The 12736-nt window shown below is 41.4% G+C and overlaps 1 protein-coding gene across 5 annotated transcripts in view; it reads left to right on the top strand.

The window, feature by feature from the left end:
* Window positions 1-272: 272 nt before the first annotated feature.
* Window positions 273-12736, top strand: part of auts2a (activator of transcription and developmental regulator AUTS2 a) — a 300378-nt gene continuing 287914 nt past the window's right edge. For 2 of the 5 annotated variants that reach the window (XM_030746362.1, XM_030746364.1), the window contains exons 1-2: window positions 273-404; window positions 2492-3224. In XM_030746362.1, coding sequence (XP_030602222.1) covers window positions 2937-3224 — 288 coding nt within the window. In that variant the 5' untranslated portion in view covers window positions 273-404; window positions 2492-2936. The remainder of the gene's footprint in view (window positions 405-2491; window positions 3225-12736) is intronic. The other 3 variants (XM_030746361.1, XM_030746365.1, XM_030746363.1) reach the window with 2 other exon arrangements.

Raw genomic sequence — 12736 nt, forward strand, 5'->3', positions numbered from 1 at the left:
CAAAGAAAGAAAAAAGAAAGCTTGATGCAAATCATACTTAAGTTTAAAAAAAAAACGACCGTATAAACTGTCTCTATTACATTTTGACTTACGAATAAGTTACCAGCGGTGCCGCATCCCTTCTGCTACTCGCAGAACAAATGTCCATCGACAGCACTATTTGCGCCGAGGAGGAAGCGCGCAGCCTGTAAAGCGGCACTGCGGCATCGCCGTATCACTGCGCCCCGGTCTCCCTTCTCCGGGATCCTGAAGCTCGGATCTGGGGAGAGGAGGAGGAGATACCCTATGGTTTTCCTTCGCGGGATTTATTTTGTCAGCTCCAAACCTTCTTGCGCTTTATCTTTATTTTTCTTAGTGACTGAAGGCCTTCAACTTGTCCGGACGGTCCCTCCTCACTCGCAAGGGTTTGCAATTCTTGGTTTTGCATGACGTGTCTTGGAGAAAGAAAAAAAAAAAAAAGAGAGAGAGAGAGAGAGAGAGAGAGAGAGAGAGAGAGAGAGAGAGAGAGAGAGAGAGAGAGGCTTGCTTTTGTTGTGTGTCTTATAGTAGAAAATGAAGCTTGGAGAGCCGGAGCAGGAGGCAGTGCCAGTCCGCTGCTGCTGCTGCTGCTGTGGGCTGGACTGGATTACAGAGCCTGAGATCTTTACTGACAGCACAGGCAGACAAAAAGGGACTATGAGCGAAGACAAGGGAAAGAGTCTTTACTGAGCTGGAAAAGCCAGGGCGAGTGCTAGGACAGTTTTTTTTTTTTTTTTTTAGCCATATTTTGGGAGCTATTTGTTTAGTGAATGTGTGTCATTAGAGTATTGGCATGGGGCATCAGGTTAAAGGCATAGGTACTTAAAAAAAAAAAAGGCTTAAGGAGCGTTATAACAGTAAAGGTGCATTTGCCTTTTTATGGATTTACCTTTTTTGGGGGGTTGTTAGAAGACAGAACATGTACTGTGAAAGGAATATCTTTAAATGGTTGCTGCACACTTAAATGTTGGCATGCTGGCTTGTTAGTGCCTTTGTTATGTATCCTTTTGATGAAGGCTTTTTTTTCTCCCCTCCTCCCAAATGGTTGTGATTGTGCATGTTTCAAACATTTGTCACTTTGCAGGGTGTAGCAGAGCATTTGGGGAGTACATGTATGCTGCAGAATCCAGATGAGCTACACTACATGACAGCCTGTGTCCAAGGAGACAATGTAAAGTTGAAGATGGTGGTTGACTGTGACAGATTGGTTTTGGTTTGGGTGGTGATGCAGAAAAGATTTGATTCCTCTATGTTTGAAATGCCCACCTGGATTCTGAAGGCTTAGTAAAAGCCTGAATCAGTTTTCTTCAACATAGGATCCCAAATCTGTGATGTAATGGATGAGATTTATTATTCTGGACACATTGAGAAGCCATATGTGTTTTGGACTACAATGCCAGAGTGACTTTCTGTGGCTTTAGGCCTAGGCTGCAGGCTGTTCCTTGAGAATGATGTAGAACAGGACTGCAAGCTGTTGAATGTTGCATCCTAATATCATAAAGCAGCCAGATGCCTTCAGTGTCAGTGAAGGTATGCCCTGCTAAGCTCTGCAGATAAATGCAGGGTAGCATGAATTTGTTTAGATTTCTTAACAGTGTGTGTAAAACCTCAAAGACATCTCCCTGTTCAATCAGACCTACTTTAATTTGTGAAGCAGAGAAATCTTGTAATTTCTGTGCCATTATGTCCAAGGTGACGTTTTGAAAGATATGAATGATGAACTTAGACAAGTTGTCGTGAAGAATTTGTTAATTTGAGCAATCCACTTATGGATCCCTACAAGTCAAAGCTATATTATTCAAGCACAGACAAAATGACTCATGTATTTGAGTTGATCATCTAACGTGTCTTTTAAATATTTAGGCCGCAGCTTTGTTATGAGTGATGTTACAGCATATGAATGTGTGCCACTGATGTGTACCTTTTTGATAATTTTAATGAAAACGAATGTAGTCAGCAGACAAATAGAAGTACAGCTTATCAGTTTAAATATTGTTGTAGGAACAAAGTACTGTGTAGTGCTGAGACATTGGCATTTGTCACAGAGTTTTCATTTGCATTTGTAGCTGTGACCATGCCAAAAACAGCTGCAAGCATATATTAAGAAACTCATCCTGCTGCAAAGTAACATATCTGTTATATCATTTATACAAGGAGCTAAGTCATTTAAAAACACACTGTGTTTGCTACGAACTTGGCAAAAGCTTTTGAGACAGCAGTAAAAGAGCACTTACAACACATAATCATCTCATCTCAGGGCTTAATGACCTGGCAGTGTAAAAAAGCACAGTATACTCAGCAGATGCGACTAATAAAACATTCATCTTGCATTATGCACAATGCCAAGAACCTTCTGTGTAGAATGCAGCACCTTTTGGAAAATGGCTCATTAACTACATGCACTGTTGAACTTGCTGAGTGAACATGTTGCAAATGCATGCACTCTCTCTCTCTGTCCATCTTTATTTTGCAGGAGGGTGAGTTTGCTGACCTTGGGTAAGAGGAGTTCCTGGAGGGGAAAGATGTGGAGGCACCTGCTCAACTCACCATGGCGGGACGTGTTTGCTGAGCAGACATTCGCTTTAACTTGAAAAGTCCTTCCTGTGGCAACATTGACAGCTTGGTGATAATGTGTTTAATAGATCATTTTACACCTCTGTTGTAGGATTTGATGGACTGCCTTCGGGGATCTTTTCGTGAAGCCTAGCTTGGTTCACTGAGTCAGTGCAGTTTTGAGTTTCCCGTAAAAGGCTTCATCTTTTGGATATTATGATTACCTTGGATCTAACCCACTGATAGTGTTCTCTTGGATATTGTGGAGATTCTCCTCAAGGGGGTCTTTACACAAGTGGAGGTTGAGCAGTGTCGTGTTTGGCCCTTGAAGACTTTGACTCCTGGTAACAGGAGGGTTTGTCTGGATGTTTCCAATGAAGGACATGGATGGCCCTCGATCTAGTGGTCTCCGGAAGAAGAGGAAGTCGAGGTCAGAGAGGAATCGGGAGAGGAGATCAAATGGGATACAGAACAACCACGTTAAGGGCGCAGTGTTTCGCTTCTCCTCCGACTCAGAGCGGGAGGGCGACAGGGAGCCCTCCTCATCCCGCCCTCGACCCCCGCGCAGAAAGCGAAAGGAGTCTACTTCTGCTGAAGAGGACATCATCGATGGCTTCTCCATCACAGGCTTTGTGACCCTGGAGGCTCTAGAGGTGAGTTCTTAACCACAGGCAGCAGGAGGAGACTCCAGCTGTCTTTGTCTGTGTGTGTTGCACTTGTGCATTAAAATTGAGATTCTTTATAGCAGTGTCAGACAGTGTGCCTTGCTGAATGGATTGGTCTAGTTTTTTTGGCTCCTGCGTGCATATTTGGCTGTGGTGTAAGCTGGTGTTCAGCAGATGTAGCTTAAATGCAATGCAATGCCGTAGCCAGAGATTACTATCTGTGCCACTGAGAGGCTGATGTTGTTGTCTGGATTAGTTTTCACAAAGAGTTTTCTTGCAAAGCCTTACACCACACGAGGTATGCTAAGCTGTGGTTGTAGAAGCTGTTGTGCCTTTGTACACTTTGGAATGAAAAAGCAATTTGTTCCATGTTACAACAGTTTATTCAGAGTGGGAGTAATTTATTATGCACTGGCGATCCATTTTCCTTGGAATGCAAATGGAGCACAGGCTGACTTCCAGTGATATAGGTCTGAATTATGACTTGCATGAGCAAGCATTTTATGTAGAGCATAACTGCTACATTTTTCTATAATGGTAATTTACAGATGTGTGACAAACTGAAAGGAAAGCGTGTGAATAAAAAGTCGAGCTCTTTGGTGTAATTCTCCACATTTTTGTAAATACCCCCCCCCCCCCCCCCCCCCCCCACTGTAGTTTTTGTCAGTTTTAGCTGTTGCAGAATATGGACACAATAGGTGGTTTCATTTGAAAGTGCTAGATATGTGATTGACAGCGACAGGCATATGATACTTGACCAAACAAACAGCAACAGCAAATACTGGCATGTCTACATATTTGACCAAAGGCATCTGAGCACATGGTGTTGATACATTAACCATTGATAATTCTGCATCAAACATTACTCAGTGTCTGAAAATAGTTTGTCCTCACAAGGTCAGACTGAGCAGTGTTTTGGTAGAAGTAAGTCTGACTTGCACTGTCTAATGTATTCAGTGTGATACCAATCTCTTGTTCGCTAGTTTGACCCATATCAAGGAGACATACAGTAATACTTGTCCTTTCTGTATCCTTTTGTTAGACAGAGCCACAGTTTTCACAGCTCAAGAGTTGCTTACGGTCATGTTTTTTTTACTCCTCTTTATTCAGAATGACTCCATTGAACAGTCACGGGCTCTCGTGCCTCTCTGTGCGTCCTTTCTTTCTCCTCGCTCTGCCCAACCTTCTTTCAGTTGTTCTTTCCATTGATGATGCATCAGTCTGCTAAAGCATCGCTGTTCAGTTTGAGTGTCTGGTTCAATGACAACTCTCTGTATGGCAAAGGGAGACCTTGAGAGAACTTGCATTTACAAGGCAGTTTGTACAATAACCACTAAAATTGATTAATTTGTGTTCAGAGGGAATGAATTTTTTCCCCCTTGTATGTATGGACTAAAACCGACTGGAACTTCATACATCAGCTGACTGTTCAGTTGATGTTTGCATTTCTGTAAACTTTTCACTTTGTCAGTCTGAAGTTCTTCAGTTTAACCACATAGTGCGATTAAACTGTGCGTAATTTTCTGTGTGTACTTTTTATTTTGACACGATTGTGCCAACCCTGAAACATTCCAGGTCCCTGAAACCACCCTGCCACCGTTTTCAGAAATTGAGCGGAAATTAATAGATTTTCATCCAAATGCAAGCATTCATAATCCAAATGTAAACTGCTCTTTGGAGTTACAGTTATGGATGTTGATTGGTGGCATTGCTGCAAAGCAAATAATCCTACTATATGTTGATATTAGCTAAATTGTTTATTATTCCTCTATTATAGTTCCTTTCTCTTTGTAACTGGTCCCATGCGTTCGCGCACCAAAACGATATATATATATATTTTTGGGGGGTGGGGGGGTGTATGTTTTGCTGTTGGGAGAGCTTGAGTAGACTTTTAACTGACAGAGTGGGAGAAGCAGAAAAATTCTCAAAATTTTCTAACCTTCTGCTCAGACCCCAATTTGTATGCTGCAAGCATCATTTTTCCACCCAGTTGCAGCAAAATTCATCTTACTTAAAAACAATGTCTTCTTCAAAGCCGTCAGACTTTTCATCTGTAGGCATCTGAGTGAGATGAGTGCCATCTAACTGCTCCGTAAACATCCTTTATAATTTGATCAAGGGCTTCTGGAGCGAAGCAGAAATGACCTCTTTCTGTGTCTCACTCTCCTCATCACACAAAACACACATCTGTGGAGCAACTTTCTGGGGCCCTCAGTGATGAAGGCTCTGACTCGTCCTGACTCTATCAGAATGCCATCGCCATGGTAACTTTAACCACGGCCTTGCTGACACAGGTGTAAGCAGCTGATAGCTGACGAGCTGATTCATTTGAATATTATCTATCTGATTGGAATGTCCTCGCTCTCAGCCTTATTGGTTGACACTTGCCATGTGAGCTGACATTACCGTATTTTCCGGAGTATAAGTCGCACTTTTTTTCATAGTTTGGCTGGGGGTGCGACCTATACTCCGGAGCGACGTATATGTGACATTTATAACACATGAACCAAAATACTCCAGCCACTTGACATCTCCGTGAACTGCAGCTTTAAGGCAGTCTTGCGTAACCTGTGGGCGCAGTGGATGATGGATGGAGAGCACAGCTTAACAGCAACTGGGAGAATGCGCCACCCAAATTTCCTGGAAGTCATTGGATGGATCAAGAAAACATGGGCTTCAGTGACAAACCATCCTGTTGGGATTCAGAAAGGCTGGAATAATTGGAACTGCAGCTGACGACGAGTCTGACTAACGCGACACAGAAGAGGAAGCGGCGCTTCGTCTACGGAGTGTACGGAATTGTTTAGAAGTGACACCGAGGATGAAGAATTCAATGGATTGATGGTTTGGTTAACTTGTTAGTATGTTCTTTATGCTATGGTTATCTGAATAACTTAATGTTACGTTAACATACTGTAGCGATTCTCTTAGTTAGAGAGCGTGTTGATGTTGTGGGATTTCGGACTGTTCGGGAGGTTCGTGAAGGCAGCATGGAGAGAGAGAAAAAGACCGAGAGCTTGCCTGTGTGTGTGTTGCTGTTCCGCTGTTGTAGTTGTGGTTGGCGTGGCTGTGGCCTACAGCAGCCGTTTTTCTGTTAATAAAGACGACCTTTGTTGTGAATATCGCTGACTTTGGAAGTGTGTTTACAACGTAACAATACCGAACACGTGTTCGTTGTGCGTCATGTAGCTGAATGTGCTACGTTAGCATAACGTAGGTGTAACCGTGTTCGTCCTGTTCTTTAATCCATTATTATTTTAAATTGCCGTTCAAGATGGAATTTGTGCTCTGAGTCTCGGATTCTATCAACCCCCCCCCCCCCCCCCCCCAAAAAAGTGCGACTTATAGTCCAGTGCGACCTATATATGTTTTTTTCTTCTTTATTATGCATTTTTTGGCTGGTGCGACCTATACTCCGGAGCGACGTATAGTCCGAAAAATACGGTAAATGGTTGAATATGATTACAGAGCTTTGCTTGAAATGGACTTAGAAGCATTTCAACCCTTTAAAAGCGATTTGTGTGTCTGTCACTGTCCCAGCCTGTTTGGTGATTTGTAGTTTTTATTTTTGAGTATGGACATACAGTTAATTTTAGAAAACTAACTCTGTACTCTGAAATATCTCAGATTTTCAAAACAGACTTCTGTAACTGAGGATTTGTATCCTCTTCAAGTTCTTCAAGTTGCCAGATTTTCAAAATAAATGCATCCTATTTAGTTTTGCTAACTGCTATTTTCACCACCCTACCACCAACCTTTATCTCCAACTTTTTACTGCTAATTCTGTGGCAACAATCCCACTGCTGTTTCTTGAGAAACTGCACAGTCTGCTTAAGATTTCAGCTTCACTGTAGCTTAACATACGATTATAACAGATTTATGATGTGCAGTCTTGCCTTGATGTCTTGTGAGAGTCATTCGTGTAGTCTGTTCATTTATTATTCTCTTACTGAATATTAAACAGAATAATGAATGAAAATAATAATAATCAATATCATTAAATTAATATTGAATCACAATGATCTGGAGGACAACAATGCTGTCTGAGTGTTTGTTTTTTTCCCGTAATAAATATGCACTCTGAATAAGACTAGCAGGGAAAAGTAATTATACTTGGTTTGTGTGCCAATTCTCACACACACACACACACACACACACACACACACACACACACACACGCACACACGCACGCACACACGTCTCTTTAATTCAGCATCATCTAACAGAAAAAATAGATCATTAAGAGTACCACTGGAATACATTTTTAGGGCTCTAAAATGTTTTTTTTTCATAGAGAAAAATGCTGATCTCAGGTTGAAGTAACATTTTTACAAAAATTGTTTTTCATGACATTAAATAGAAAGAATCCTAAATCAGAGAATATGTTGTTAAAGTGGTTCCCAAGAAATTTGTTAATTGACTGTAAAGAGCCCCCCCCCCAACTTATATTTAATGTAGCTAGTCACAGGCCAGTGACAGAAGGCATATTTCACTTGGAGTCTGAGTTTAAATTATGACTGAGGGGAATCAGAGAGTTTTGTGATGGACTATAAACACAAGTTTAATTCTTCCAAAAGAAAAACTGTGAAGTTTATTTCCTTTCTAATGATTTCCTGAGGGATGCTCTAATGTGACAAATGCTGTTAGTATGACTTCTTACAATTACATTCAATCTGTTGTGCATATATGGATCAGACTACTTAGGAATTGAATGGATAAATTGCATTGTATTCACTTTCATAAGAATAATTAGGCCATATTTCAGTCTTATCTTGCTGGGCCTCTCTGATTTTGTGTCCCTTTGTTGCACTTTATCCTGGTTTTTAAGTGCACAGTAATGAGCCAAGTTTGCTTTGTTTGGACCACACAATATTTCGAGCCTCCATAGCGTGCACAAGCACATCACAGGCACTAGTGGCTCTGGGTAAAAAGTTAAATTCTGATGAGGTCAGACCCCTGGAGGTATATGCTAGTGCTCTCCATCTGTCACCACTGTGCTGGAGACACTGCTCCCAGGCCTGCTTTCAGTGTGCATGCTGATATCCTAGCTTTGCACTTTTCTTCTTCACTCTGAGACACTAAGGCCGCAATGATGAGGCTCTTGAGTCATTCATCTACTAAGTAGCCTTGGTAGATGTTGTACAGCATATGGTGATCACAATTACTTTGTTTGTTGGTGTTTCAGTTTGTGTTCACAGCGGTACATGACGGGCATTCCTTCTTTTCCAAAGAGCTACTATCACTGCTGACAGACTACCTGCTGTAATTTGAAGTGTGAATCTATTGCCGTGATGTGGCGCAGCCCTAAACCGTAATTTCATTTCTGCACATGTAGGATATAAGGTATACTATACAATATTCATTGTGCAATTTCAGGACTTGTGTATATTCGTAAAGCCTTATGTGAAACCTCTATCTTGGCTGTTGGTTTAAGGGCTGTAGAAAGCAGAAAACTTCTAAGTCACAATGTGAAAATGTTTCACTTCTTAGAACTAAATAAGTACTAAAAATAAATTTAATTGAAAATGTGAACACAAAACAAGGCTACAGATTTAGTGTTTAGCAGTTCCTTTATGAGCATAAGGCTGTTCCTATTCGAGCTGTAGCCCCAAGGCGTTGTGATATTGCTTTATTGAGTGTAGAAACACTATGTACTTTCATGCTCTTAGATTTTCTGTGTGCAATTGCAGCTCACGGATAGCAGATCTGATGTATTGATACTGAGCAGCTATTCAGTTATTATGACTGTTAGTGTAATAATCTAGTGCTTAGGCACTTCCAAAGCATGCTACAATACTGACCATTTGCAACTGTTTTTTCTTTTAAAATTTTTTTTTTTGGGGGGTGGGGGGTGGGGGGGGTCCTCATACAGCTCAATGTGCTCATTTTCACAAACAAAACCTCACACAAAGACATAGATACGTGTTTATTTGTTACACTGAGATCAAAGTACATAGCAGAAGCTGTCTAAAGGAGACAGATTTTTATTGAGAGAAGCCTGAGAGGCAACCTATTATAGCATTTGAAGAAATTGCTAAATTATTGAGTGCCTTCTCCTCTAAAATCTTCGCTGTCTTCCACCCCTTTCAAGTGAAATGGGTCCCTAACCTCAGCATGTCCCTGCTGCCCAGAATTGATTTAAAAATGTTGCCTTAGTTAACCCACTGCTCCATTATTTCCCGTAATTAGTGGTCCGTGATGTCTTTATGTTTGTGTTGCGTACACACGTGCATAGAAAAGTTCCCCTTCCCCCTTTTCTCTGTCTGTAATAAGGACTTGATCAGTCTCAGGTCGAGTCACCATTTTAATCTCTCTTTTGCTCCTGTCCAACATCTGAAGGCTTTTTTGTTTTCTCATTCTTAATAACACCTGATCATCTTACTAAGGAGGTTAACAGCAGCCTATTACATGACTGACTGCCCATGATGATACAATGAAGAGCTAAAAAGCAACACTGTGTAAATTAGTACATTTGTCTGTTCGGCTTTGAGTCTTCTTAGTCCACAGTACCCCACTGAGTCCCTGCCAGGTTTTTTTTTTGGTCCCTCTAAATAATTTTCCTCTCTAACTTAATTTGTTACACACCATAAAAGCAGAAGACAACACATTCACCTAATGCACAAACACTGCATATAATGGCACCAGGCGTATAAATGAATTACAATGCATATGGGTTGGACGGGGAGAGGAGCCCAGCATTGAGAAGGACGTGCAGAGCTGACACAAGCACTTTGCAGCAGCATAGAGCGGTTCTTTCCATGACTTAGTGGGCGTTTAAAAAGAGGGTGTGTTTATTTATTTATTTACATTTCAATAGAAACTATCAAGTGTACCTGTAGATATTTTTACATTTATAAAGATTGTCACATTTGTCCCTTAATACACTTGGTGATAAACATGAATTATGTTCTTGTGACCGAAGTGGCAGCTCTCTAAAAGTAATAAGTCTGGGTGCACTCAAGGGTCTTGATGATATTTTCTCCATTTGAAATTCTATTCCTATTCAGTATGGTTGAGTGCCATTTAATTCAGCTATTCTGCCTTTTTTTTAAAAAAATACTGAATAAACGTGCTTACAAGTAGGTTTGACTTCATGAATGTCAACTGTGACAACCAATCTAACAACTGTTTATAAGGACCACAAAATCTACTGTTTACCTTTACTGCCACCATTTTGGATTGTGAGGTCAGGGTTGGTGGGGCTACTCCGACTTTCCGAGTTGTGCGTTCAACTGGAACGCACTATTCCTCCTCCTACTACTTCCTTTTCTTCAGCATGTAAGGATAGTCAAGAACACTTGTAGCTGTATGCTGCCCCCTTCAATTGAGGAAGAACTGCCGCCACGGTACGTATGCAGCCTCTGGTGCCAACGGTACCAAAGAAAAAACCACCACTGTGGCATTTTCAGAATTTTGATATCAAATGGTCCCCTAGTTGTTACTTTGAAATCACATCAGATCTCAATGGAGAAAAAAAAAAACATACTGGATATCTGAACTGATATGGGCTGGGTAATGTGTTAGGAATGAGAGGATGACAGATCGTTTGATGGAAATGAAAATTATCAACCTACAGAGGGCTGAATTTTAAAAAATGCCCCAAAAATCAAAGTGAAAAAATTATTCTATGGCAAATACCAATCAAGCTCTGTGGTGCTGGGCAGTGAGCACCGGGCTCTCAGGCCGCCCTCATGAAGTCTGTTTCTGATTGTTGGGTCAGAGACTTTCACACCTGTGGCTGCTGGAGGTCATTTTGTAGCTCTGCAGTGCTCATCCCGTTCCTCCTTGTACAACGGAGCAGATGCTGGTCCTGCTGATGGGTTAAGGACCTTCTTCGGCCCCGTCCAGCTCTCCTAGAGTAACTGCCTGTCTTCTGGAATCTCCTCCATCCCTTTGAGACTGTGCTGGGTGACACAGCAAACCTGGCAATGGCACGTATTGATGTGCCATCCTGGAGGAGTTGGACCACCTGTGCAACCTCTGCAGGGTTCAGGTATCAGCTCATGCTACCAGCAGTGACGCTGACCGTAAACAAATGCAAAACGAGTGAAAAAAAAAAATCAGTGGAGTGCCCTCCACCTGAAAAGCCATTCCTGTTTTGGGAGTTGTCTCATTGTTGCCCCTCAAGTGCACCTGTTGTTAATGTCGTTAACACCAAAACAGCTGAAATTGATTACTTAACTGACTAGATCAATATCCCAGAAGTTTAATTGACTTGATGCTAAACTCTGATCAAAAAGTGTTCCTTTAATTTTTTTGAGCAGTGTAGTCAAAAACATGTGCGAAGAATTAGTATTGGTTTAAATTCTTTAAACAAATCTCAAGAAGCTATACCAAGATTATGTTATCTGTTCAGAAAATGCTGGCTGAACTATATTTGTATTTATTAGATTGGAGCTCCCAAATGTTGTGTTAAAATTGGCCTGAAAAATCCATCTGTACCGAAAATGCAGCTTCTAACATGCTTTTGGAGCTAAAAGATTAGAAAGCTACTCTTTTGGCAGTGGTTTGTTAGAACACTAATTTGTCTTTCCTTTTTGATTCATTGGTATTTTTGTTAGCAAAAGCTAGTCATTTCCTATATTAACTGTTTCCCGTGGAACACAGTTACCTGGAAAGAATTTCTCTCAGGCATGTCTGGCAGCTTAGCTAGAGGATAAAGATGAAAAATATGTGCCAACCTAGGTTTGGGCCCTTGTAGCACGTAATGCATCAAGTCAGACACTAGCACTGCATACACCACGCAGTGCCTAACTGGACCAAACTGCAGACTACTTGCTGCTGACCAGAAAGCTCAGTCCATTACAAATGGCTTTAATGCACTTCACTGCAGGCTTCACATCACTCCAACAAAAAGTCTATAAAAGGGCTAAGTATAAATGTGCTGGAGGAGAAATGGTTTCATGAGGCCTGTGGAAATCCTCCACCTGTCCTTTCCTACTGTTTACATTTGTTTTGCTCACACTCATATCCTACCAGGACCTTGTTGGTTCCAATTAAGTGCCAATATTTTTTTTCTTTTTTATGTCGGCTGCACCCATCAGCTATTTAATTTTGGGCTCCAGTTTCCCACCCATCTGTCACGCCCACGTTGGCCTTGGGAGATGTGACACATCCAAGCCGAGGCACAGTGGAGGAGCATGGATTAAGTTGAGTTATCCGTGCGTGTGGGTGGAGGATGGAGGTGGCATGAAGTGAGGAGTTCAACGAAATGATAAGTTCATTGATAAGTTGTCACACCTTTAAATACCAAATAATGCTTAGCTAATTAATAGCTCGTGACATTTAAAGTAGAGCAGAAGTTAAAGGACAGGTTTCCAGCCTTAGCCGAGAGATCAACTGTGGTAATGATGTCAATAAAGGATATTCCTCTCATGGCCAAATGAAGCTGATGAATTACAGTTTAGCAGTCTGGCATTTTCTCTTCTTGTATGCTGTTTGTGGGACGATGCCGTCGGCTTGCCAGCATTTCAAAAACAATTGATTTTCTCTGGCACAGC

This window comes from Archocentrus centrarchus, chromosome 14 (assembly GCF_007364275.1).
Source record: "Archocentrus centrarchus isolate MPI-CPG fArcCen1 chromosome 14, fArcCen1, whole genome shotgun sequence".
Taxonomy (NCBI): domain Eukaryota; kingdom Metazoa; phylum Chordata; class Actinopteri; order Cichliformes; family Cichlidae; genus Archocentrus; species Archocentrus centrarchus.